This window comes from Rhamphochromis longiceps, linkage group LG19 (genome assembly GCF_057381845.1).
Source record: "Rhamphochromis longiceps isolate RC_006_pf linkage group LG19, R_longiceps_female_GT1.1, whole genome shotgun sequence".
Classification (NCBI taxonomy): Eukaryota; Metazoa; Chordata; class Actinopteri; order Cichliformes; family Cichlidae; genus Rhamphochromis; species Rhamphochromis longiceps.
The window spans coordinates 24,668,714-24,694,086 of record NC_140575.1 but is presented as its reverse complement, the minus strand read 5'-3'; the positions used below and the strand labels follow the sequence as shown (position 1 = coordinate 24,694,086).

Genomic DNA, 25,373 nt, shown 5'->3' with positions numbered 1-25,373 from the left:
GAGTTTTCAAGACACAAACATAATCAATATCTACAAAGGTTTTTTTGGAAGAGAGCTAAAGAAATATGGGTGTCATCTGCATAGATATTATGAGTCTCCAGGTGCTTTTAAAAGATTTCACTTTGAGAAAGCATGTTCAAATGAAAAAAGGGTCCAAGAATCGATCCTTGGAGGAAACCATATAGCATAAGGTAACAAATTGTTACATGAGTGGTCAAACTTAACCCCATGTGACCACTCATGTGGGGTGGTCACAGTTACTCTTGCAAAGAATTGAAGAATTCCCTCCTCTTTATCTAGAAGCTTGTATGTTCAAATGTAGTCTCTGATCACTCAGGTGTCTTGATTCATTCTTTTTGCTTTTTAATGAAAATCTTGAAAAATCCATATTTTCTATGCAGTTGAGAACAGAATATGTCAGCGGTCTACATTCTGTAGTCTCTGCCATCTTTTGTTACCAGTGCTCTTTAGCAATTGTTGGATACCTATGTTGGCACCTTGAGGATAATGAGCAATGAAACCATTAGAGCCAGGTCAATGTATCACAAGACTGATAACTTTTACAATATTAGCTAATATAAGTGTATTAGCTCTATTAGTGTTGGCATTTGTAACAGCTAACAAATGAAAATACAAACAATAAATAAGACAGGTGAGAAACACCCTTTAATGTTGTTAAGAGGATTAACATTGCATAGTCTGTCCACTTGCCTGATGCCAACATGCATTTGGAACGGCACAAAGACAACAACTGACAAACATAACTGATCTGAGCAGAGCATAAATAACTCAAAGAATTACCACACATAACAAAGGTTACAGAAATCTGTTTAGGTTTTGTGCAGCTGAAAGAAAAACATAGTGGCCAAAATACCAGAATATCAGATTTTTAAATCACCAAATATCAGTATCAGCATTGGTCTTAAAAATCTTAAATCGCTTGGGCATTAGAAACCATTTTAACTATGACAGATCTATGTATAACAACATCAGTCCTGGTTACTAACATCATCTCCACCAATGGAAAACACTTCATCATTCAGTGTTTTCCCATTATATGTATGTACCAGGATGCCTGTGTTTTTAATGTAGTGTATATGTATGTATCTTTATAGAACTACTTTTTTCTGGGGAATCTTGGATGATCGGAACACATGGGTGGCTGCTAATTTCAAAACAATCTTACAGGGAAAAAAGAAAGAAACCAACATTCCCATAGTTGCCTGGGATTTTTTAAAGTATGGTTTAGAAATTACCTCTACGTGATTCCTTTTCAAAACTTTTTACAATTAACAAAGTGCCTGATTTCTATCCCCCTGTGTCCATCCAACTAGGATGGCAAAGGCACTTATGCAGAAAGATCTTTACGTCATGGATTTAACCTGCAGTCCATATAACTACTGGACAGCAGAAATGCAACGAGTTTTAAGAACATAAGTGCCCTTTATTTCCTGCTTGGCTGCATAGCTGTTATTTTAGGAATATCTGAAGCCTTGGACAGCTTAATTCCAAAACAAACATGATTTTCCGAAGGTAAACTGGATCAAGGTCTGCTGTTAAATTACAAACCAGGAGCAAGTGTGTGTGTATGTAAAGTACAAATCCTCTTTGAGCTCTGTGCTAATTATCACATTCTCTCACATCTTGGATTAAACTACAGTCACACCCCCACTAACACCCTGGCAACAGGACTCCACGGCAACAGTGTGGAAACAGGATACCATGGAAACAGCCTTTCTCCTCTAGGCACTGGTAGATGCTGGGAGTTGATGTCCAGGTGAAGGGGGTTGCGATCTGATTTGAATGTTTTCAGCACAGTTTGTTTGTTTGTTAAGCAAAAACTAAGTCAAATTTTAGAAAACTTGATGAAGGACTAGGCTGTTACCAAAGAACACAGTAAATGTTAATACTGTTCTCACAGTTTTGTTTAATTTTTTTTAACTGTTTTTAACTTGTCTTAAATATCCTTCGTCTGTGCTAAAGCTTGTGTTTTATTGTTATTTTTATTGTTGTTTGTCTGTCAATCTGCCACCATGATTACACAAAAACTACCAAATTTCAGCAATGAAGAAGCTTAGCAGGGTTGAAAGAAGACCTCTTGGTGCAGATCTCTATCAAGGGATAATTTGCTTTCAGTGCAGAATTTTTGCAACTTGTCATCAGGAGTATGCAAAATCTAAATGAGCAATTTTCATGACATTTCTAGAGGTGAACCATGGTCAGAGGAATAAACCCTGCATATCTAGATCCCTATAGTAAAAAATTGCAAAACACTGCCAATGGCCTGTGGGGATTTTTAATCATGCCTAATGTTTTTTTTCTTCTTCATTCCTCTGCTCATTAGGGGTCACCACAACAGATGATCTTCCTTCATCTTATCCTCTCCCTTGCATCTTCTTCTGACACATCAACGATCTGCATGTCCTCCTTCACTATATCCATAAACCTTGTATGTAATCTTCCTTTTTCTTTCCTCCTGCCTCAATGGCATTACCAGTCACAGTCCCTACATTTAAAACTCTTCTCTATAGCCACCATACTACCTTCCCTTCTCTGTCGCTGCCTCTAAACGTGCCTACCCCCACTCCTCTTCCTTTGTTTTCACTCAACAACAGCATAAGAAATCTCATTCTCAACGATCCGCATGTTTGATTTGGCAAAGATTTAACACCAAATGTCCAGTACAGAGAGTACACTGGCTCCATGGTTTACTTCATGGCTGTTTTAATAATGATTAATGGTTGTGGAAATGGTTCAGATTTTTGCCAATTTAATTACAACTTAATATGTATGATATCTGATATCTGAGTTTATCGTAATAGCATTAGAATGTTTTTTGACATTGGACAAACCAGACAAATTCATTTGGTTTAGAAATCGAACTGCTCTGTTGGTTTAGGACCATTAGTCCAATCAATCAAATTGGGCACAGTCTAGTCCAGAAGCCCATAAATATAATTAAAGACTTTTAAATCAGGAAAGACAAAATACAATAGAAATTATGAAATATGCTATGTTTCATTTATTGTTACCCAGAAAATTGTGACATTTGATAGTTGTATACTACCATAGCATCATGGGAAATGTAATTAAATTCATATCTTGTAACATAGCTTTATTTTAGATGAGGCAGAGCTGTTTCACCTACACATGCTGGGGGGCGGAAACAAAAAACAAAAAAAAGAAGTGATTTAAAGGAGAAAAAAAGATAAAGTGGAAACAGAGAGGAGAGAATAGAGAAAGACAGAGCTGCCAGAAGGGGGAGGGAGGCTGACTGAGCAGCTCTTAAAGCGGTTGGTTGAGCGAGATGGAGAAGCACCAAGAGAGTGGCCGCAGGGAGAGAGAGAGCATCAGCGGGAAGGGAAAAGAAGAGAGAGAGAGAGAGAGAGAGAGAGGGAAGCAAAACTGATGCAGCTCCAAAGCAGAACAAATGTGTTTGGAGCTGCTGAATATAGGTCACACATCTCCAGTGACTGTTCCCTTACCTCCACTGAACCAGATTCCTGCAGTATGCACTTCATACCAAATCCGGCATAATTTGTACCACAATGGATTGGCATGGGCTCTGCTTAATTTACCCTAAGGTTTTTTCCATGAACACCCGTTGCACGAAAGAAAAAGGACCGATTTTTCTTTTTCTGCAATTAGAAGACACTTTATGCTGTTCAAGCTGCATAAAAATGCTTCCATGAATGTTTCACTGCATATGTGCAAATTGCCATGGAGAATGCACACTGAATATTACATTTTTATAATCACCCTCATAGTGTGAGAAACCTTTTATTGCTCCTCAGCTACTCTCGGTACAGGATACAGCGACCACTCAACAAATTGAAAGGTAGTAAATAAAGATTTACTGTTTATTCAGTTACACGGACAAGCAAGCGAGACAGAAACAGAAGGGTCTTAAGTGAATATCAAACTGGATAAAAACAAATGGCACCAAAGCTGTTCCTTGTCTATTCGCACATGCCTATCTCACAGTTATTGGTTCATTTCAGCTTTACACCTGTTCAAATCTACTACACGTGCACTGACACGAACGCAAACTATCACCTCTGAAAACAAATGTCACCCAACTCACTCATAAGCACATTTAGATACTCAAATTTAGATACTCAAGTGCTGACAGCAAAGTACTCAGCAGTCATCATGAAGCAGCTCCAGGGAAAATTATTTTTGATAAAACTGATAAAACATAAAACTGTATGTATAGAATCTATTAAAGACAAAGCACTTAAAATGTTTGCTGATTGTGCTCCAAAACTTCCAGCTTCTGTAAAGCCCAGTCAGGTTTACATATAAACAACAGAACTGAAGCTAAGACATTTTTAAAAGTTTTTAAAATTTTAACCCAGTTTAGGAAATAACTTGTTTGAAACTAGCTAAGAGTATCTAAGAACTTAAGAAGCACTTTTTAAATTTAAAAAACACTCAAAATACCAGATGGAATCTGCACCAGGAGTAACAATTTGTTTTTTTTCAGCCACCATAACAAGGAAGTGATTGGGTTCTTTTCATATTAAGAGTGCATAAAGTCACCACAACTGCCATAATTGACTACTAACCAGGCCAGTATGATTATGCGGGGATTATACAGTAGTCTAATACCACCTGATATTTCATGCTTGGCTGGATGGCCATCACATTTTCTGCCTGGGTTGAGAGAGACAGAGACAGAGCGGTCAGTTGTTCACTCTTTTTTTTTTTTCAGCGATCCAAATGGAGGAATGCAGGGGTACAGGATGGAGCAATGAAAGCAGAAGAGGAAAGAAACTAAGTGGATGCTGGACAGACACCTCCCAGAAGGATTGATTACTCAGCACTCGACTACTGCATGAAGTCATGTTTCTGGGTAGCAGCTTATGCATGTCTGCAGGGCCTCGTAACTCAATAAGTCACTCCATTTTCAGATCTAATGCAGCCTTTCATAGTCTGTGCAGTGTGGGGCTGCTTTATGGTGGTCTGTGAATCAATGCTATGATCAATATATTACAGACAAACTGATGGGAAATGAAGCGGGAGTGTTGGTTTTTGTGTTTTGGTGTAGTTGTGTGGTAATCTGTGGGCTTATGGTGGTTATGTCATGCAGTTTGAGAAGAAGTATGATCAGCAGTGATTCTCATAGCTCTGGTGCCCAAACATATACCCTCACAACCACTAGCACATGGATACACACACACTAATAAATTGCATGACATCACTGCCAATGTGAGAGGCATTTAAACCCATATCAGATTAACTTAAGATGGGGGGAGGATAAGTAGCTTGGAGAGGATGGATACTGGCATCGGAGTCAGTGGACGAGACTGTTTGGGTGCCTGAGCCACTAAATGGGGGGTCTGAGGAACAAGACACAAATGAAGACAGGGACTGGTAGGAAGCTTGTATCTCCTGATTAGGGTGTGAACATGTACGGCAAAGGACCTATAAGGAAAGAAAATAAAGCAACAGACAATGACAGCCTAAAATGCTTACAACTCTGGATCAGATTAGAGGAAAATGAGACTGGTTTTGTCATCTTAGTGGGAGAGTGGGAGATTGATTAATAACCAATGTTTTACTTAATTTTCAATTACAAGGGCAGTTAATTTATCTCCCTCCTGCTTCACCTATTCGGTCTCACATACACACAAACACACACACAGACATATCCCTTGCACTGCTCCTCCTCCCTCCTCTTTTACCTTCCTCTACCGGCCCAAACCCTGCCATGGATCCGATCTCTATCCCATTCACAGCGCAATTTAAAAAAAAAAAAACATACACACACACACACACACACACAGAGTGGGTCTGTTCGCGGCAGCATGCCGTGGTAGGGCTGTTGCTGAAGGCCAACACGGTTTACCCTCCCTTAACAGATTGGCTTTAATCCGGCAGTCATCCTTATGGATGCAAAAGCCCATGTCAGCTCCCGTTTGGCCAATTTTTCTGCGGCTCTGCTCTGAATTAATTCACCAAGCCGGTAGTCAGGCCCTGATCCTCTGCAGTGATAATGAAACAAACGGTGTTTTTCCCCCAGATACATGAAGACTATAACATATAGTGGGACCAGGCCTTCCTCTGGGTTTTGGGGGGGCGGACGGTGAGGATGCTTCTGCTCGACGGAAGCAAAGCGGCACCTGCCATAATTGACGTGAATCAAAATGAAACCGTATCTTGCAGTATAGACATGCAGCGGTGTAAATCCAGGCATCATCACGCCATTAATGTCATTCATGTTTATCTCCGTAACCGTGACACAGATTCTCAGTGGCCTTACCTCTGCAAAAAACGCCTCCATCCTGCCTACTCCTCCCTGACGACTCGCGCCCGGCCCGGCAGAGCGCAGACACCGGCTCCGGTCTCGGGTGCGCAAATCTCACCAACTGAAGAGTGAGCCTGTTTGTCGAGATGAGGGAAAGGTAGCAGTGCCTCTGTGTTGGTGTTTCCCATTCAACGAGCGTTTATTCTATGACCTCCGAAATAGCCCAATTTCTCAAACACACCTCAGCTGCGTCCACGCTCTATGCGCAAAGAAAACCACACATGAGAAAATTCCACGGAGGCTGAGAGGAAAAAAAATTAAAAATGTCCACGCCAGGGATCCGTCGGAGGAACGCTAATTGAAGCGCCCCGGTTTTCCAGGTCTGCCTGGTTTGTGTATCAGCGTATGTGTGTAGATATATGTGTGTGTATGTGTGCACGTGTGAGGATGTGAGTATCCTGCGTGGGGTTGCGAGAGGACCAGTCCGGGGGTAGGATGAGCTTGACGCTGTCCACTCGCACACACCGATGGGGCGGTGCAGACACAGCCCCCTCCGATATAAAGCACACATTATAAGCTCACACGTACAGATGTGCAAGCAAACCTTAACCAGCGCTTTTGCGGTCACAGACAGTCCACCTAGAGGTGAGATGACGCTTCTGTGGTTGTTGACAGATGAAAGAACCTCTGTCCCTCTTGGTCTAATTACAGATGATCATCCCGAACCAGATTATCCGGCTTCATCCCATCACGTCAGTGTTCATAAAGCAATGAGTTCCGGAAAAAAAGAAAGAAAGAAAAGAGTATTTTTGTTTTTATAAATGAAATAAGATGATAAATGCTGGTGAAGCAGGTTGCCTTGTTTGGAGAGATTAGGTCTCTTATTTAAAAATTTGTTCTGTCAAAATGCTCGAGAATGAAAAACTCAAAGCCAATGTAGACGGTTTCTTTTTGTTATAGAACTACTTTATTTAAAAAAATTAATGTGTTAATGTATTGTAATGTATAGTTTTTTGATGTCTGATCTTTTTCAAAAGCATGTGCCGCAAAAAAAATCATGAACAAAATTATTTGAATTTTATTGTCTTGTAATTTCATTTACCAGTGAATCACAAGATGTTGCTATTGATGTAGCTCCCAGAGTATTAGTGAGCATTTGAGTAATAAAGACATCAGATAGATTGTATAAAACCTGTTACCACAGCTGTTACCTTCTGTGCAAAAATTTGCTTGTGTATCAAGAGTATAAAGTTATTATAACCATTAAGGCCATGAATACAGACAAGCTGACATGGAAGTTTATAAAGCTGAATAAATGATATCTAAATTAGCAATGAGGCAAGTGCTGTCAAGAGCATTCATGCTTTTCCAAAACCAGTGCACAAAGAGAAAGTGGGGCCAGAGGGATTGGTGATGGTGGTGGGGGGCATTGCTATATAATCTTTCTTTCTTTCAAAAAAAAAAATGTTGCTTGGTGTATAGGAGTAGGCTTGGTTACAGAATCAGTCAGAGCCCCTGCCCCCAGGCTGAAAAATGATATCTCATGACACACACTCACACACACACACGACCATAACAGTGAGGGTGAAACATCCCAAAATCAGAAAGAAAAACCAATGAAGTCTCCAAAGACCACAGTTTGGTATAAATAAACAGACAGCTGGTTTATGTGATGTGGACCGTGTGAGGTTTTTATTCTTCTTTTCACAGCACCAGGCTGCAGGGGCCAGGTGCAGCTTTTAGGAGCCCAGCAGGCTGAGGCCTCTCTTGGGTAAAGCACAAGCTCAGCCTGTTCCCCACGGAGCCCTGGAGGTATAGGGGTGGAGAGGCTCCTGTGTGCATGCTTGGAAGTATTATTTAGCTGTACCCTCCGTCTTCATCAGAGCAACAGCTCAAAAACTAGACCCGCCAGCAGGGCCCCATGCGCGTTTTGTGTTTGTGATTAGACACATACACACATGCATGTACACAAACACTCAGGAAATGAGACCCAATCTTACTGATCATTTCTCTGATCTCACTTTTGAAGGAAAAGGAACATTGGTACTCTGGGACTTTCACCTGATTTTGAGCATCAATTTTACACCTAATGACTGGGGTTTGTCACACTAAGACAGTTCAGGTAAAGTTAAGCAAAATGGAAATGATTAGTTGATTTATTGATTCACTGATTAAATGCTCAGCACAAATTGATCCGAAAAATGTTTTAATTATCATCTTTAAAATTTACTAAAACATTTTTTCTACTTCCAGACCATCAAATGGGAAAAAATTCCTGCTTCCTTCTGTTTTTTTTTACTGTAGTTGAAACTCTTAGGTCTCAGATGTTGCAAAAGGGCTTCCACAAATGATCTCTTAAGCAAAATAAAAATGTCTATGATGAAAAAATCTGTTGTTTATTGTTTCCAGTTCAAGTTTTAACTACACAACACACTGATCTTCTTTTTGATTATCTGTCAGCACTAAACCCCTCCTGGCTGCTACATGAGGGTGATTTAAACAAACGCACTGACTGTATTTTTGATTTTTACATGGGAGTCAATAGAGCAAAAGTAACAGCTACAAATTTGCCCAGAAAGATCTCTGATGCGGAAAGACAGAGGAGTCGTTGCTGTTCATGACCCAGCAGACTAACTCATCCAATGTTCACATGTGTACAGGAACACACACACACACACACACACACACAAGCATTGAAATACACAGACAAGAAAGTATGGGCTATTAAATTCTCATTACCATGACAACACCAGGACTGAGTGACCCTCAGCAGTGAATTGTGGGATAGATTTTGTTCCCTGCAAGTCAGGAGCAACTCTGCTTACTCATCTGACCACAGCTTCATCTCTTTCCCCTTAATGTCTACTTCTCCTCTTACTGTTAACTGAATATTTGTGTGGGTGGGTGTTGTGGACAGATCATCAATAAGTCTGATGGTACTCTGGGTGAAAACTGGTTAAATACTAAAGGTGGTCATACCAAATATTGACTTTCAAGCTCATTTGTATTGTGAAAACTCAGTTTTTACCTTACATACTGTACTTCCACCCACTGCACCTATTTGCCACCTTCCAAGACCGGATCAAGACTTTTGTGTAATTTAACAATTGAGTTGACTGAGTGTGTGCATGTCATATGTTGCATGTGCTAACAGGCATCACTCCCGGTGATACATGCAATCAGTTTTATGAGCAGAGCACCCATAAATCTTTCTACATTTATTACCATCTTTCATTTTAAGTCTTTGATCTTCTGTGACCTCCCCCTCTCACTTTGGATGTGTTTATGGTTGTCTGAAAGGACACGTTGATTGAAAGAGCTCCAGAGAAACTCAGCGTGAAATGTCCCAGTTGATCATCAACCCTACTTTGTAGTGATTAACTGGTAAAATGGGGCAATCCAAAATAAGGCCTCGGGGCTATATTTAGTTCTCAGCAAGTTCTATAAATGGTCACACAAAGACAAAAAAGCATTGTGTGGTCAGATATGCATCACAGAATAGTTTTTAGGTTACATGGGATCACAGGGAGTATTTAGTCAATGTTTTGTATTTCTTTAAATATTTATGAGGTTGCATTCTTACGAAAAAATTCATTTTTTCTCTGATGGAGCAGATGGGTCATCCTTTGAATCCACCTCTATATGATAACGTTCAAGCTTGTGACCAGGATAAACTAAGGTTTTGGGGGTTTTTTTTTAGTTTATTCTGGATTTTTCCCATTTATGATGTGACAGTGATTTCACAGACGTAATATTCTTCACTAACAATCCCTTGGGTAAAATAAAGGAAAAGTAAAGTAAGGAAAATGTATGAAAAATGGCCTGCGACTGATTTACCACTCTGCCTCCAACATTCCCATTATGAAGAAGGCTTTTTGTTCCAGATATTACTGCAATCATCCTCAAATATCAGCAGCTGGGTATGTTGGGTGTGGCTGTGTGCAGGCAGGAATAGGACCCAAGGTGCAGACTCCGGAGACAGACGTGAACTCAAAAAGGCTTTAATTTGGTACTCAAAAATATAACATAACTGAAAAAACTCACAACAAACTTAAACCAGAGGAATGCCAGAACACACAGCTAAGAAAACGGTAGATCGCGACACAGACACTAAGAAACACAGGGCTTAAATACACAGAGGGAGCAATCAGGAAATGAGTAACAGGAGGGAAACACAGCTGGGGCAAATCAGAACTGACGAGACCAAAGAAGCGTAACCTGAACACACTGAGAAAAGACGGAGACCTTCAAAGTAAAACAGGAAACACATAACACAGACTGAACAAAGACACAGACTCACATGCAGGCACTACAAAGGGAACAGAGACGTGGGAACAGGGCAGACACAAACACTGACTGAACACGGGGATATAGGAACTTAAGATACACATAGACGCGAACTAGACAAGGGGATGCAGGTGATAGGGGAGACAGAGCAACTAAAGAAGACAGAGACCTAAGCCATAAGACAGAACTCAAAGAAACCAAAAACTAGACAGTATAAATAATATCATAAACTCAAAAACCCTGGGTCGACGACCCAGGCATCCTAACAGGGTAACCTTTAGGAGTTTCATATACAATCTTTTATTTATCTTTTAGTCATCAAATATGTTAATCAAATTAGGTTTCATCTCTTTATTAAAACAGTCTCTGACTTGTAGATATTTAAAGAAATAATTTAACAAGTGGATAAAAGACTCGCAGCCCTTGTTGTTAGCCAGAGCCCTGTAAGATCGTATAATGTGCCCACTGGCTATTTTTCTTTTATGAAAATATTTAAACATGTCTCTGTCTTGCAATAAATCACCAAAGTATTATTAAAAGTATTATTGCAGTTGCAGTAAAGTATTATTACTGCAACTGTAGCAGTTTTGTTCACATTTAAATGTTGGTTTGCATGCTTTTACAATAATAAGAGATACACACACAGGCTTGGTGTAAGGAATCTGAGGTTATTAAGTCTTTCTAATTTGATTTGTTTCAAATTACTCATAAATATCAAATCTCTGCCAGCAGAGGACAAATACTTATTTTAGCAATGCTCACTGAGATACTCACCAACACATAAAGACAAACCCAGTTAAAATCAGACACAAAGACTTGAAATACAAAGCCTCATTTGACTCAGAAACCTCTTTGAGTTAGCACTAACAAGGTTTTGGTTTGTTTAGCAACAGCTTGTTTAACTTCAGATTGAGAACAGAATATGAACAACAGTCACCTCAAAGTGCTTTATACAAGAAAAGACAAAGAAAACCCAACAATCGCCCAAACCCCTGTGAGCAAGCACTTGGCAACAGCAGGAAGGAAAATCTCCCTTTTAACAGGAAGAAACCTACAAAAGGACGAAGCTAAGGGAGAGGCAAACATCTGCTATGACTAAACTATAAGAGAGATCTAGAGTTTCATAATAACTAATGATTAAATATAGTTGTAATGCATAAACACACACAAGGAAAAAAGAGATCAAGGAAGAAGAAATGCTCAGTGCATTCTGGGAAGCCCCCCCCAGTAGCCTAAGTATATTGCAGCATAATTTAGAGACAATTCAGGAGCACCTGAGTCAGTCCTAACTATAAGTTTTATCAAAAGTGAAAGTCTGCAAAGTATATGTCTTATAAAATCTCTATAAAAACAGCCTCTTGCTTGCATTTTCTTTCAGCCTCCATTTCTCTTTACATCTGTATTGATTATTGGCTGCACTGTTGGTGATGACCGTTAACCTTTTAGTTTAGTAAAAGGCTTTCTGTCTAGTGTCCATTTGCATGTCTGGCTGCACAATATTAAAGCATTTACAATGCACGGACAACAGAGATAAGAGTGCAGACTGCAAAGACAGAAAAATGAGTAACGAGTTACAAAGCAATTTTCCTGTAGTATCAGTAGCTAAGTTAAGCTAAGGTACAGCGGAAATAATAAATACAAAGAAGCTGAGCCACTGTGGTTCTTCTGAGAGATGATTCGTGCATCCTGGTGTCAGAGTTCACTCCTTGGGGATGGTGAACAGAGGAATGAATGCTGCATTCATGAATTCATGAGCACTTTCAGAGTGATATACATGTGATGTCACCTGATCTGTATGAGTCAGGCAACAATGTTTGTGGCCCTGAAATCATAAATCCCAGAAAGAAATATGTTTTCATATTTCATTTAAGGTTTGAGGGTGGTGGGCTGGCCTCTTGTAAAATGTACAAATATACATGTTTAAACTATCAGCAGACTATTTCATTGATTCCTGCTGCTGTGGGCTCTTATAGAGAGATCGCAGTCTCTTCCAATGAGCTGTGATTCCATTGATACATAAATTTATTTTTAGATATACATATTTTAATTTTTACATTGTATCTGGCCTGACTAACAGAAAAGGCAGGGATTAGGAATGTTTCTATTCAGGTTGCACATGTAACACGAGCATATAAAACAATCTAAGCTTGTCAGCATGTCTCCAATTTTGTAAAACGTGAACAGGAAATTGATATCAATATGATCTTATGTGCATGTTGTTTTAGGATCTTGAGTTTTCAAATCATCTGTTGAAATAAAAATGGGTGGACACGGGTTTATTAATGTGATTGAATATGTGACTTCATATAAGATGTTTCAACATCAGTTTATGTGTAGATATTTAGGCTACGTGCAGCTATATTAAAACAATATGTAAGTACATCTATTATTTTACAAACCCTAAAAGGCATTGCACTATTAGGCCTCCTGGACATTTTGCAGAGATGTTTGCAGTGTAAGGTTGCAGCCTGTGTGAATTGCAAACACCCCCATGTGTGCAGATTTATGCCAGCTGTGTTGGGTTTACATGCATGCATGTACAGAAAGGGGTTCGATCTAATTAAGTCGCTTCAGAGGGATGACTTCATCATGATTTCCTTTCTCCCTCCCCCTACTCAGACCCCGCCACTGCCACACCCCACTCATGCACCATTCATATTACATGGCAGTAGGATAGCACGTCTTTGAACCAAATTAGCTGTCATTGCAACCCCTTAATTCCCAACAGACAGTGGGGGTAATTTAATCAGTCGGCTATAGCCTGCAGGAGAGCACGCATGCAGACATCCAAATTCATACAATAGAGAAAAATTATTTTATCATCTGTCTCTTGTGACCACACAAACAAATGCTTTAAGTGAGTCTGGGGAGATACTTTCTTCTCTTTGCTACATCAGCCCCGCCTTTGGCAACTTTTCCTGTACACCTGTCAATAAATAAAAAGAAATTGAAGGAGTTCAGTAGGTAGAGATTTTCTCAAGATTATTATCACAGCTTTTAATTACTGTCCATACTACATCTGTATCTCAGTTAATGTTTAGAGTTCATCTGAGCTTTGTTGTGACCGACTTTTTCTACTGGATTAAGTTAAATGAAGCCTAATCCTAATGAGCGCATTTGAAATTACCCAGATCGCTATAATAACTGGATTACATGGGCTCCCCCTCATTTAAGACACCCCTCCTCTTCTTAAAAATATCAGGGGAAAAAATAGGATGAGATGGGTTGGGTGAAACTGGCGAGACTGAAAATGGCTGAAAAGCAATAGGACGACTTTGTGTATTTGAGCATTTCTTTCTATTGTAACTCTTTGTGGTCTTTCTAACTTAAACAGACCCTTGTCTCACAAATTCAGGGAGTGGACATTGGTTAATGAATCTGTCATTATTAAGTTAAACACACACGCACACAAGCACTGGTGTTAACAGTGTAACTAATGACACATGCACTGAACAAAAGCCCAGCTGTCACTCTAGAGGCTTAACAATTATGCATGAATATTCATGGCAGCCACGAGAGCGACAGAAGGTGAGCTTGGCTTTGCAAAGCGTGGTCTTTGTGGAAGTCAGTGTGGAGTCAGCTCTTTCACCTCATCTCCTTTAGCTTTAACAGCAGCTTTAGGAGCCTGTTATTAATTTAGTATGGTTAACAAAACATGTCATAACTTCTGAATTAATGCTAAAAAATAATTTAAGAAAATAAGAGTCAGAATCTGCTTGACTAACAAAGTTAGAAAACCTTGCACTGATTTGCTCTCAGTCATATTATTATTGCTAAAAATGGAAATTCATACGGAAACCCGAATTATGGCTTTCATTTTTGAAGATACCTTAAACGTTTCTCTATAGTAAAACTGCATGCAGCTAAAACCAGGGGGCAGCTTTATGTATTTCTTTATCAGGTTATGAGGATCAAATCACACTCTGACCACAACCTGCTAACATTAACTCCAAGGAAAGGTAGAATTGTCTTAAACGAACTGCTGCTAAGTAGTGATTTTGTTTATTATTACTAATTTTGATTGACATTTAATGACAGTTGTTCTAATACATTTGTTAACCATTGATTGGGTTTCATTTATGTACGTGTATTGTTTTTCTGCACAAACACATACATATGGGCACTGTATATTTTTATGTATTAAATTTTATTGTATAGAATATACAATTGAAAGAATAAATGAAAAAAAACATCACAGCATGACTCTACTTTAAACGGCCAGACGGTGGTAGTAATCAGCCATTTAATTAGAGCACGTTGACTACATGGTGAATCGTTTAGATAGGCCGTGTCAGTATGAGCCCGCCTCTAGGGAAATCCGATTGGAAGACGTTATGCCATGAGAGAACTCCGTTTCTTATTGGACAAGATACCCTTCACTCCGCGGTGATGGACTCCAGACGGCTAGCTGTTTCGAAAATGAAACTGGCTTACCTCTGACTTTGATAGGTAAAGACGAGAAAACGAAAATAAAACGCTTCTTTAAAAAATTTCAGGCGATTCACTCTTGCGGCCGGACACAGCGGAGGCTCAAGACACAAACGGTAAGGATAAGATGATGCGAGAGACGGGGGGACATTTTTTTGGGAGTCAGGCCTTTGCTGTCAAACCACGACAACAACAACACCTGATTCGCTTCTCCTATTTTAGCTTCAAGCTAATTACGGTTTACTTACAAGCGAGTGTAAACATGTTCAGACGTGTTTGTTGACCCCCTCTGACGAAATACTGCTTAATTCTCTGTCCAAGCGGTTTGTTGTGGTTTTAGATAAGACAAGCAGGAGAAAGGCTCACAGAAAACTGCTCCTCCTTTTTTTTCTTTTTTACAGCGGGATATGTTCAGCAAATACCATACCAGTTCGGGGCGTGTTGTACTGGAATGGAGGTATGTATATTTCGTATTTCCTGTCATAGATATGTCTATATTTTTTTCTTGGTGTATTTTTAGGGGCCTCTTATAAGCTACCTATAAGCAAAGCATTACACCACAATGTGTTGTTTATCGTGTGATAAGCCACAGCTTACATGTAAAATAAGTCTTTCTTACGTCATGAGGAGTGTTGGTCTTCTTTTCATGTAATTTTTGTGGGGTTTTCTGGGGGCTTTGGGCGTTGGTGTCACGGCTGTAACACAATAGTCAGACCAAAGCTTGAAGGACTGTGTTTTTGTTTGGTTTTACTTGGTCATTCGGGTATATTTATTACTTTGTGTCGCATTCAGACATTCTAAAATTGTTGCTGGTATCTAATGCATAAAGATATTGCCCTATCTGCTCTATGGACATATTTTATATATGCACTTTAGGCCAACTTTTATCTGCTTCCAACATGTATCATGTAAACAGAGTGCATTTTGACCAGTAGACCTAGTTTTGAATTCCCGAGTAAGTACCTACATTCATCTTCTGTCTGTGATCCTGACCTTTGGCCTTCCTTCCGAAGGGTCAGCAAAAATGGCATTTATCTGTACAGTCAATAATGAATAAACCAATAAAGAGTTATACTTGAGGTTAATTCTGGTGGACTTTGTGGATGTTGTAACCTGTATAGCGTGTTTTCTATAATGTATGGGTCTCAAATTTAGTTGATCTTTAACCAAGATATGAGGTGTGGTCGTACATATGCAGTGATATTTATGCAGAAAATGAAACTTAGCAGTGAAACCTGGTCACGTTCTTTAAAATTTAGAGCCATAACTCTCTCCCCTCCTTTCTACAGTCTGTAGCAGCAAGTTTGACAACTCGGTGAGACTGAAGCTGCTGTCGGTATGGCGCACTTTGACACAGAATACCAGCGCCTGGAGGCATCATACAGCGACTCTCCCCCGGGAGAGGAGAACCTGTTGATGCATGTGCCTGAAGGAGTTAAATGTATGATACACATGCACAAATCACAAACAAATATAAGACTTTTTCAAAAACGCATGCCCCTTTTGTCTTATATTCACAGTGATGCCTCAGAATAACAATGTCACTAACTGGAAACAACTCTTTTGCAGCTCAATGGCACCACATAGAAAACCTGGACCTGTTTTTCCAGAGAATATCCTTTGAAATAATTTTGGCACATTTCTTGCTCACCACATTCTGAATTGCGCTGCACTTTCTTACCGCAGATGGATTTAGGATATTCCTTAACACTTATTACGTCTATAATCTGCATCAAAAGAATGGATTCACTTGTATGCTGCTCGGAGAGATCTTTGAGCTGGTGTATGTATTCTCTCCATCACAAGTTGTATTTTTCAGCAAATTTAACATTAACTTTTATCTGTAGAGTATACTGTGTCTTATGTCTGTCTTCATATTTTCTATTTCTCCCTGTCTTTCTTCTTTACCTGGCACCGCTCGCTTTCTTTCTCTATGCAGTCAGCTGCTGTTTGTGGTTGGCTTTACAGTGTTCCTTGCTAACTGTGTGGATTATGACGTCCTCTTTGCCAACAAGTTTGTAAATCACACCGATTCATCTAAAGTCACCTTGCCAGATGCATTCCTCCCAGTGGATGTCTGCAGTGCAAGGTGAGTCTAAGACTCTGTATTTGTTAAAATGTCCTTATGGTGTCTTTTGCATAGACAGTGCTCCAGCTGTAGTTCAAAACAATAATAATATTTACCGTATGCTGTGCTTGGTGGAGCCCCTTAGTTTATTGACTGCCTTAAACTACACATTTTAGTCCTTCTATCTTTGAGACAGCTTTTTCTGATTGGTTGCAACACCTCAAACAGAAGATTTAACAGCAGGTGGGTGGGGCATCTATACTTACAGCCATGGCTTTGTGTGGCTGAGATGACCATGTCAAGGACATCTGCCCTAAATGATGTCATACAGAGACTAGATTAAAATAGAATATCTGACATCAAGCTTTTAGAGCAGTCTGAGGTTTATGTTTACATGCTGATGTTTTGACCATTTTAGATATGAGAATCCAGACAGAAAATGAGGAAAACATAAAAGGTCCACTTTAAGTCTACCTTAAATCTTCACTATATTATCTTCAGAAAATATTGTAAAATAAAGCCTCCAGTTTTCTTTATTTTTCTGATAAATATGACATTTTGTTGAAGCACTGCTTCAATACTGGTAAATAATAACATGTCTTTTGGTCTACAGAATCCGAAACAATGCATTTGTGATCTTTGTGCTGATAATCTCCGGGGTGTTTTGGCTACATCGGCTCTTTAAATTCATCTACAATGTGTGCTGTTATTGGGAGATCCGATCCTTCTACATCAACGCCCTTAAAATGACCATGGTGAGTTTTTTGTGGGACAGTTTGTCCTGTTGACATTAGAAACCCCTAATAATGTCTGTTATTTTTGCCAAGAATAAAGCCCAATTCCTAAGCTTTATAGTGCTTTTGTGCTTCAGTCAGAGCTCCCCTATGCAACGTGGCAGGAGGTTCAGGCCAGGATTGTTGAGATCCAGAAGGAACATCAGATCTGCATCCATAAAAAGGAGCTGACAGAGCTGGACATTTACCACCGCATCCTCCGCTTTAAGAATTACATGGTTTGTATATTTGCAGTGAAATGTTATTAAAGATTTTGGTGGATGAACACCTCCTTTCAGACATAACAAAATGATGTAACCTCAAACCAAACCTTTCTTCCTGTACTTCTCTAGGTTGCCATGGTGAATAAATCACTCCTTCCTGTGCGATTTCGACTTCCTGTACTTGGGGAGTACGTGTTTTATACTCGGGGTCTCAAATACAACTTTGAGCTCATCTTCTTTTGGGGACCAGGTCTGTCATCAGTTATGCATGTGTGCTTTTGTATACGAGTTATATCCTGTGTAAGTAATTGATCTGTTTATGAGAAGAAACCTTTATTTAAACTCTGCTGATTTTGATTGTTTTCATTCCTGCAGGCTCCCTGTTTGAGAACGAGTGGAGCCTGAAACAGGAGTATAAGAGGGGAGGGAACAGGCTTGAGCTTGCAGACAGGCTAGCCTCTCGTATCCTGTGGATCGGCATTGCAAATCTGCTGCTGTGTCCAGTCATTCTTGTGTGGCAGATCCTTTATGCCTTTTTCAGTTATACTGAGGTAAATGGTTTACATATGAATTAACTAAGCCATTTCCTTTTGCATTTAATAGTGACGACAGTGCTTTGTTTTGTTTTTTTATCTGTGTTTGTATGTAGGTGATCAAGCGAGAGCCTGGCTCTCTGGGGGCGAGATGCTGGTCTCTGTATGGTCGATGTTATCTGCGTCATTTCAATGAGCTGGACCACGAGCTCATGTCACGCCTCAGCAAAGGCTACAAGGTCAGTGCACCAACTCATCTCCTGCACATCTTTGATGCTCATACCTACCTTCTTATTTTGTAAAAGCTATGATTATAAAGGCTAATCCGTAAATCTGGCAAATCTGTAAATATATGAGACCAATTGGGATTTTTCCTGTAGATAAGAGCAAGGAAAAAGATTTTTCTGGTGCTTCTCATTCATTGCCTGTAGAGTTAATAATCAACCCCATTTCCTCCTCCTTTCTTCCTCTTCTTTGTACTCTGTTCCTGTTTCATTCAGGCTGCATCCAAGTATATGAACTGTTTCCTTTCACCACTGCTCACAGTGGTTGCCAAAAATGTGGCATTTTTTGCCGGGTCTCTTTTGGCCGTTCTCATCGCCCTGACCATCTATGATGAGGACGTTCTTGCAGTGGAGCATGTGCTCTCATCAATCACACTCCTTGGAGTGTGTATCACAATCTGCAGGTAAGGACTGATGGTGAAATAATTTAATGGGAAGTCTGAATAAGATAAAAACCTAAATTTAAATGTGTTCAGTGGAGAAGAAAAGTAAAATAAAGGGTAGAAAGCAGAATAGCAAGAAACCGCTAATCAGTCCAGCTGTGTAAAACTAATTGAAACTTTATAAATCTATAAAATACTAACAATATTGTAAATTAAATTGCATACATCTGCTACAAACTAAGACTATAGGACCCAAATCTCATCATGTAGAATATCAACCATTAACCCCGAGCCATTTCTTTATTGCCCTTTTAAAGCTACTCATAGTTGTAATCCCTTTAATGCTCTTTTGCATCTCGTTCTTCTTCCTACTTATGCAAGGAAGATGGATTCCTTGCCTTAAGCAGCTTCTGGCTCTTTTACATCTGAATTCCAAAAGTTAATTTGACACAGTTAATTATTTTGCGCTTTCAGCCATCCAAAACACTGAAAAAAAACTATGCATATGTGTAATTTATTATGAATGAAATTAATAATTTTTTAAAAATATCCACTTTTACTTTACTTAAACAGTTCATTCTTGTCTAATATGCATCTGTTTTCCAAAGCTTTGTGTCATCATACATATCTCAGTAAATGTGGAAAAAAAAGACCGTCTCCACCACTTGTCTTTCTTTCTCTACAGGTCATTTATTCCTGATAAACATATGGTGTTCTGCCCTGAGCAGCTGTTGCGGGTCATTCTGGCTCATATCCACTACATGCCTGATCACTGGCAAGGCAATGCACACAGATACGAGACCCGAGACCAGTTCTCCCAGCTGTTCCAGTACAAAGCAGTGAGTACAGAAACTTAACTATGAATAAACCTTTCTAAATGCATTTATTTTTTCAAATTATACACTGAACATGTCATTACCTGAAAACTGACTGAAGGACAATTAATGGAAGCCAATCATTGTTTTTAAAAAAAAAAACAAATTATGTACACATGTTCTGCTCCTGCTTACTTCTGCCATGCTCTGCATGCTTTTTCCAGCCATTCTTTTGTAGATTTGCTGGTGTGTTTGGGAACTATGGCCTGTTGCAAGGGACGAGCTTTAGCTTGAAACCTCATATTTGACGCTAGAATACTTTGGAATACAGAAACATTCAGGCGCTCACGCTTGCTTATGATCAATCAAGTGCATTTGATTAGCAGCACTTGGCCGCCGCTTACCCTTTTAAGTGATATGGAAGCAATAAGGGAGCACATAGGTATTCATACACTCCTCCTGCATTTTGGCTTCGTTTATGTTAAAGAAATAATGACATGGTGTAATATCCCGTGTTTTTGTAGCTCATCTAAAGTTACCTCATTTTAAGACTTGCTGAGGCCCAGATTATTTTTATTACTTCCTGATATGTAAAATCTTAGAACTGAGAGAAGGTGCACTTTCTTTTTACCATGAAAGGCTTCTGAAGATTTTCTGCTATTTAGCTGTTAATTACCAGAGACTATGGCCTGAATACACACACCACCCACCGCTAATAGTGAGCTTCACAATCACTGTCATTTGCATTCATGTCTCGTAGGGATTGGAAAATTAGCAGATTCTAGCTATTGACTGTGGGGGTCTTTAGTCCCATGCTGAGGAGCATATTATCACTGCTTGTTAGAAGTAATTTACTCTTCCCTTGAAGATTTTTAGTGCTGAAAGCAACGTTGAAGTTTAAATTTGAATGTGTTCAAAAAGAATAAATTTAGCATAACACTTTCCTCGTTTTCAGTGTGCAGTTTACGCTTTGTTTTCCTCCAGGTGTTTATTCTAGAGGAGCTGTTAAGTCCAGTGGTGACTCCCATCATCCTCATCTTCTGTCTAAGGAGAAAGTCTTTGGAGATCATTGACTTCTTCAGAAACTTCACTGTGGAGGTGGTTGGGGTGGGAGACACCTGCTCCTTTGCTCAGATGGACATTAGGCAGCATGGACACCCTGCGGTGAGAGACTGTCACAACGCAGCCAATTTTATGACTAAATATGTAGATGTAAACACAAAGTGTTTATGTATAAACTATGTGGTGTTATTGATTGATAATTAATCCTCCCTTTGTAGTGGATGTCAGAGGGGAAGACAGAGGCATCTATCTATCAGCAGGCAGAGGATGGGAAGACGGAGTTATCGCTGATGCACTTTGCCATCACTAACCCCCAGTGGCAGCCTCCTCGAGAGACCACACACTTTATCAGCCAGTTGAAAGAAAGAGTTCACAGAGAAGCCACAGGGGCTCCTTCAGACACACATCCAATGTCTCTGTCAGAGTCTGAGGTAGGCTGATGAACTACCATGCATACCCAAGTATGAAAGTGGTGATTAATTAATGTAATTACATTTTCACTGGTAAAAATTTATTTTCTCTGTTGTCTTTTCTTTCTTTTTTAGCCACGGAGTCTCATTGCAAACCTCTTGACAGGTCCCTCCACACTGGCCTCAGTTCATTTTGACCGGGATATTTCTTTAGCAAATCATGCAGCAGCTGGCATAAACGATGGGGGGTCCGCCTTACGCTCTCTTTCACCAATTAGCAGCAGCCTCCACTTGAGAGGCAGCTTAAGTGCAGCTCACAGGGCTGCTGGCCATACTAGCAGAACAATGGCAGGCTCAGGGTAGGAAAGATACTCTTTCAGTTATACTAAACTCATGTTCTCCTTCTCTTTGCCATTTCCTTGTGTCCAATTTTCTCCACATTTGTTCTCTCCTCCGGTAGGACCGACGCTCGAACTGTGAGCTCAGGCAGCAGCGCATGGGAAGGTCAGCTTACAAGTTTGGTCCTATCAGAGTATGCCTCCACTGAGATGAGCATCCATGCACTTTATATGCATGAGGTATGTGCGTGCATAACAGAGGTATTATGAATATTTCACAGATCTCATCCATCTTTATCCATCCTCATCTTTCTCGCTTTTATTCCGAAGCTCCATAAACAGCAGTCTCGTGGCGAGATGTCCCGCCATACCTGGCACAGACAGGAGAGCGATGAAAGCAGCGACAGCATCCCAGATGAAGTAAGGAGCGAACCCATTCCCCATTCAAGAAATTTCCCTCGATCGCACACTTTCCCCACCACAGTTCCCAGTCCTAGTGCCATTCCCACTTCAGCTTCAGCCACCAGCAGCACCGCTCTGGGCCAGGAGAGGCCAACAGCACAGAGCAGCAGTCAGAGACACCACAGTGGACCTACAACTGGTATCTATGTTTTTGGTTGCTTGGTATTCTTTTTAATGTTATTAATTTTAAGGTTATTATAATAAATCTTTACTTTTGCAGTAGCATTATTACAATGAATGGAAATATAAATTAATAAACTTTAAGAAAATGTGTTCATTTTAGGAAGAGGTGTGGGAGCTGTGTCAGGACTAATGTGAAAATTTGCCTGCAGTGGAAATACTGTAATTCTTCAGTTCTACTTATAAACTGTATATAAAAGATAGATGTAGAGTCTGGAATTGAAAAGAAAGCTGATGCAAAGTGCTTTAAACCTGCATCCTTTCAAAAGGCCATAAGGAAGCAACTCAAAAAAGAAGCCAGTTGTGGAGAAGTCACAGAAGTGTGTTAAATCTTGACTACCTGTCTGTTTGTTTTGAAGACCCGTTTGGTACAGGGGTAAAGATAGTGAGGTCAGCACGTGTGCCAATGGGGGGATGGGCAGAGGATGGTCAAACAGCGCAACGACACCATGAACCACTACCAGAGGAGAGTTTAGAGGATGAAATGCCTCCTCACATACACAAGGTGAATGCTCTTTCTTTCTGTGTGTGCTATTGAATGTTAATTTGTCTGTATTCACTGCAAGTAAATGAATATTTTGTTCTTTCTCTCACTTTAGGTTACATAATCAAGCCATGTGAATACCTGCATCTGCCCTTCTATAGAGCCCACAACATTGATCCTCATCCAGACCCTTTTCCAGGACTGAACATCTGATCTGACATAATGCAAAAGCAGTAAAACCATCTGAACAGGTTTAGATAGTTATTGCCTTTGGTCATTCGAATACTTTGTGACTTTGCGACATCAATGATATATTTAACAGGCATTTGGAGTAAACATGTTTATCAGAAGAGGACCTTCAGGATCAAGTTATTTCTAATAGCCACTGTGCACATCAGATTACACTACACATATTTAACATCACGTGGGATGAAAGTGCGTATGCTGTGGAGACACAGTGCTTGTGAACACCAAGCACTGCTGGAAAGTAAATAGTTTGCCCAAACCAGACCACAGCAGTCCGGACTGTGCTGTCGACCACTTTTGCAAACATGATAACATGAAATAAAGAAAATGAAGAATGTCTCCATAACAATGAAATGTGTTTAGACAGATGCTGTTAAAAACAGAGACTTTCATTGTGTATATTTGTTCTTGTACTGATAGCAGCAGGGTGTGGATTATACCATATACTCTGCATTTCAGCTTGCATTTTGCCTCTTGGAAAAAAAGTATGAAGATCTCAACTCTTATAAAATTCACATAATATTTTTCATATCATCTTTTAATTTAACCCTTTTCTGCATTAATTGCTTTACAAGAGATTTTTCTAAAAATGTCCCAAAGCCCAGGAATCTGGATGCATTTGCACAAATTGATGTTTGTTTAAAAAATGAATTGTACTGATTTGAGTTCTGCATGCAAACATGCACTGTGTTATCAGGTTATTTCACAGCAGCCCAGGGGAATATTGAATCCATTTTGATGTGTTTGCAGACACTTTAAAATCTGATGTCACCCATTTTTTCCCCCATTTAAATATTTGTCAACAGACTTATAGACTAATAGTTCAGTAGAAAAACAAGGCTGTCAAGGCATGTAATATTGACTTCTGCCATACTAAAATCTCCCAAAGTGCATGGACATCACATATTCATCCTTCTGGAAAGTTCAAACTTGATGGCACAGCAAGAAACTCTACCATATCCAGTCAGAGCATGGAAGCACTCTGTTCCCCATGTCAATAAGCCAGGTCTTTACACTGGGAATGATGCACTTTAATAAGTTGCTAATGCAGAGTGTCACTTAACTTGGATTGTTTTGCATCTGTATATTTTCGTACACATATTGTTAAATTATTTTTATTTTTCAAAGGGATGTGCCAAGGTGATGATGAAGTACTGTCGATGGAGACTGAAGTGATTAATGTTAATTTGAAGGTGATTAGCGTTTTTGTTGGTTTATATTATAAATCTTGTAAAATACCAATTTGTACAGCTGAAAATTCGTCTATTAAAACGATGCAATGAGTTTGTGTGTGCAGTGAAAAACAAACTACAAACATGATACTGGTGTCAAGCCAGCCTCCAATTCGAGACTTGCAGTCAAGCCAGCCTCCAGTTTGTTTTACGTTCCCTGTGTATTCAAAGTATTACGGGAATGGATGTGGAAACCGGATTTCAAAATAAAAGCCAACTTCGAGTGAATTAACAGATATGTTAAGAACATAATAACATATAATTTAGGCTCTTTTTTTTTTTTTACAAACTCTAATGTTAGATCTATATGACACAGCCTTGTACCCTAATTGTGCCCTGTCACTATCAAGGCCATCTTATTTTGGATTTCAAAGTAAAAGCCCTGTGAATCTTCATTTTTGAACTACTCTTTCAATGACTTAATAATGCTCTTAAAAGCAAAAGTCGTATTTCCAAATACTATTTGAACTTTATATCAACACTTTCCAACCACAGTCTTTTTACAGTGATACCATATCAATATCAAGTCAGTCTGATTTTGCCTTTCATAGTAATGGCCCTTTGAAATTGTCCACAATTGACTTAATCTTCTAACGATTCAAAATGCTCTAAAATGAAAAATTCTTGTTTCCACAGGGTAATTCCACCTTAGATCAACAGTATACAGCCCCACAGTGATACCATATCAATATCAAGTCATTCTGATTATGCCTTCCAAAATAAAAGCCTTTTTAAATTGTCCATAATTGACCTAACTTTCAGTGATTTCAAAATGTTTTAAAATGGAAATTTCCTGTTTCCACAGGGTAATTCCACTCCAGATCAACAGTATACAACCTCACGATGTTACCATATCAATATCAAAACATTCTGATATTGCTTTAAAAAATAAAAGCATTTTCAAACTGCCCATA

General features: G+C 39.4%; 2 protein-coding genes across 2 annotated transcripts in view; one reads left to right on the top strand and one right to left on the bottom strand.

Moving 5' to 3' along the window:
- myo10l1 (myosin X, like 1) overlaps window positions 1-6,777 on the bottom strand; it is a 50,604-nt gene extending 43,827 nt beyond the window's left edge. The window contains exon 1 of the mRNA XM_085391584.1: window positions 6,266-6,777. Coding sequence (XP_085247710.1) covers window positions 6,266-6,286 — 21 coding nt within the window. The 5' untranslated portion in view covers window positions 6,287-6,777. The remainder of the gene's footprint in view (window positions 1-6,265) is intronic.
- An 8,129-nt stretch (window positions 6,778-14,906) lies between these two features.
- Window positions 14,907-24,511, top strand: atg9a (ATG9 autophagy related 9 homolog A (S. cerevisiae)). The gene is made up of 20 exons (XM_085391594.1): window positions 14,907-15,081; window positions 15,367-15,422; window positions 16,255-16,406; window positions 16,535-16,578; window positions 16,684-16,748; window positions 16,905-17,054; window positions 17,647-17,788; window positions 17,905-18,045; window positions 18,160-18,280; window positions 18,406-18,581; window positions 18,680-18,802; window positions 19,064-19,251; window positions 19,916-20,069; window positions 21,030-21,209; window positions 21,326-21,538; window positions 21,653-21,876; window positions 21,978-22,095; window positions 22,186-22,456; window positions 22,857-23,002; window positions 23,097-24,511. Exons 3-20 carry the CDS (start codon window positions 16,304-16,306, stop codon window positions 23,103-23,105), a joined length of 2,568 nt encoding a protein of 855 aa, XP_085247720.1. The 5' UTR covers window positions 14,907-15,081; window positions 15,367-15,422; window positions 16,255-16,303; the 3' UTR covers window positions 23,106-24,511.
- Window positions 24,512-25,373: the final 862 nt, after the last annotated feature.

Excerpts from the sequence above, each read along its gene's own strand:
- atg9a (XM_085391594.1), top strand. The coding sequence starts at position 16,304 with ATGGCGCACTTTGACACAGAATACCAGCGCCTGGAGGCATCATACAGC. Across the intron at positions 16,749-16,904 it reads GGAGAGATCTTTGAGCTGGT|TCAGCTGCTGTTTGTGGTTG; the intron begins GTATGTATTCTC and ends TTCTCTATGCAG. Across the intron at positions 22,096-22,185 it reads ATGCACTTTATATGCATGAG|CTCCATAAACAGCAGTCTCG; the intron begins GTATGTGCGTGC and ends TTTATTCCGAAG.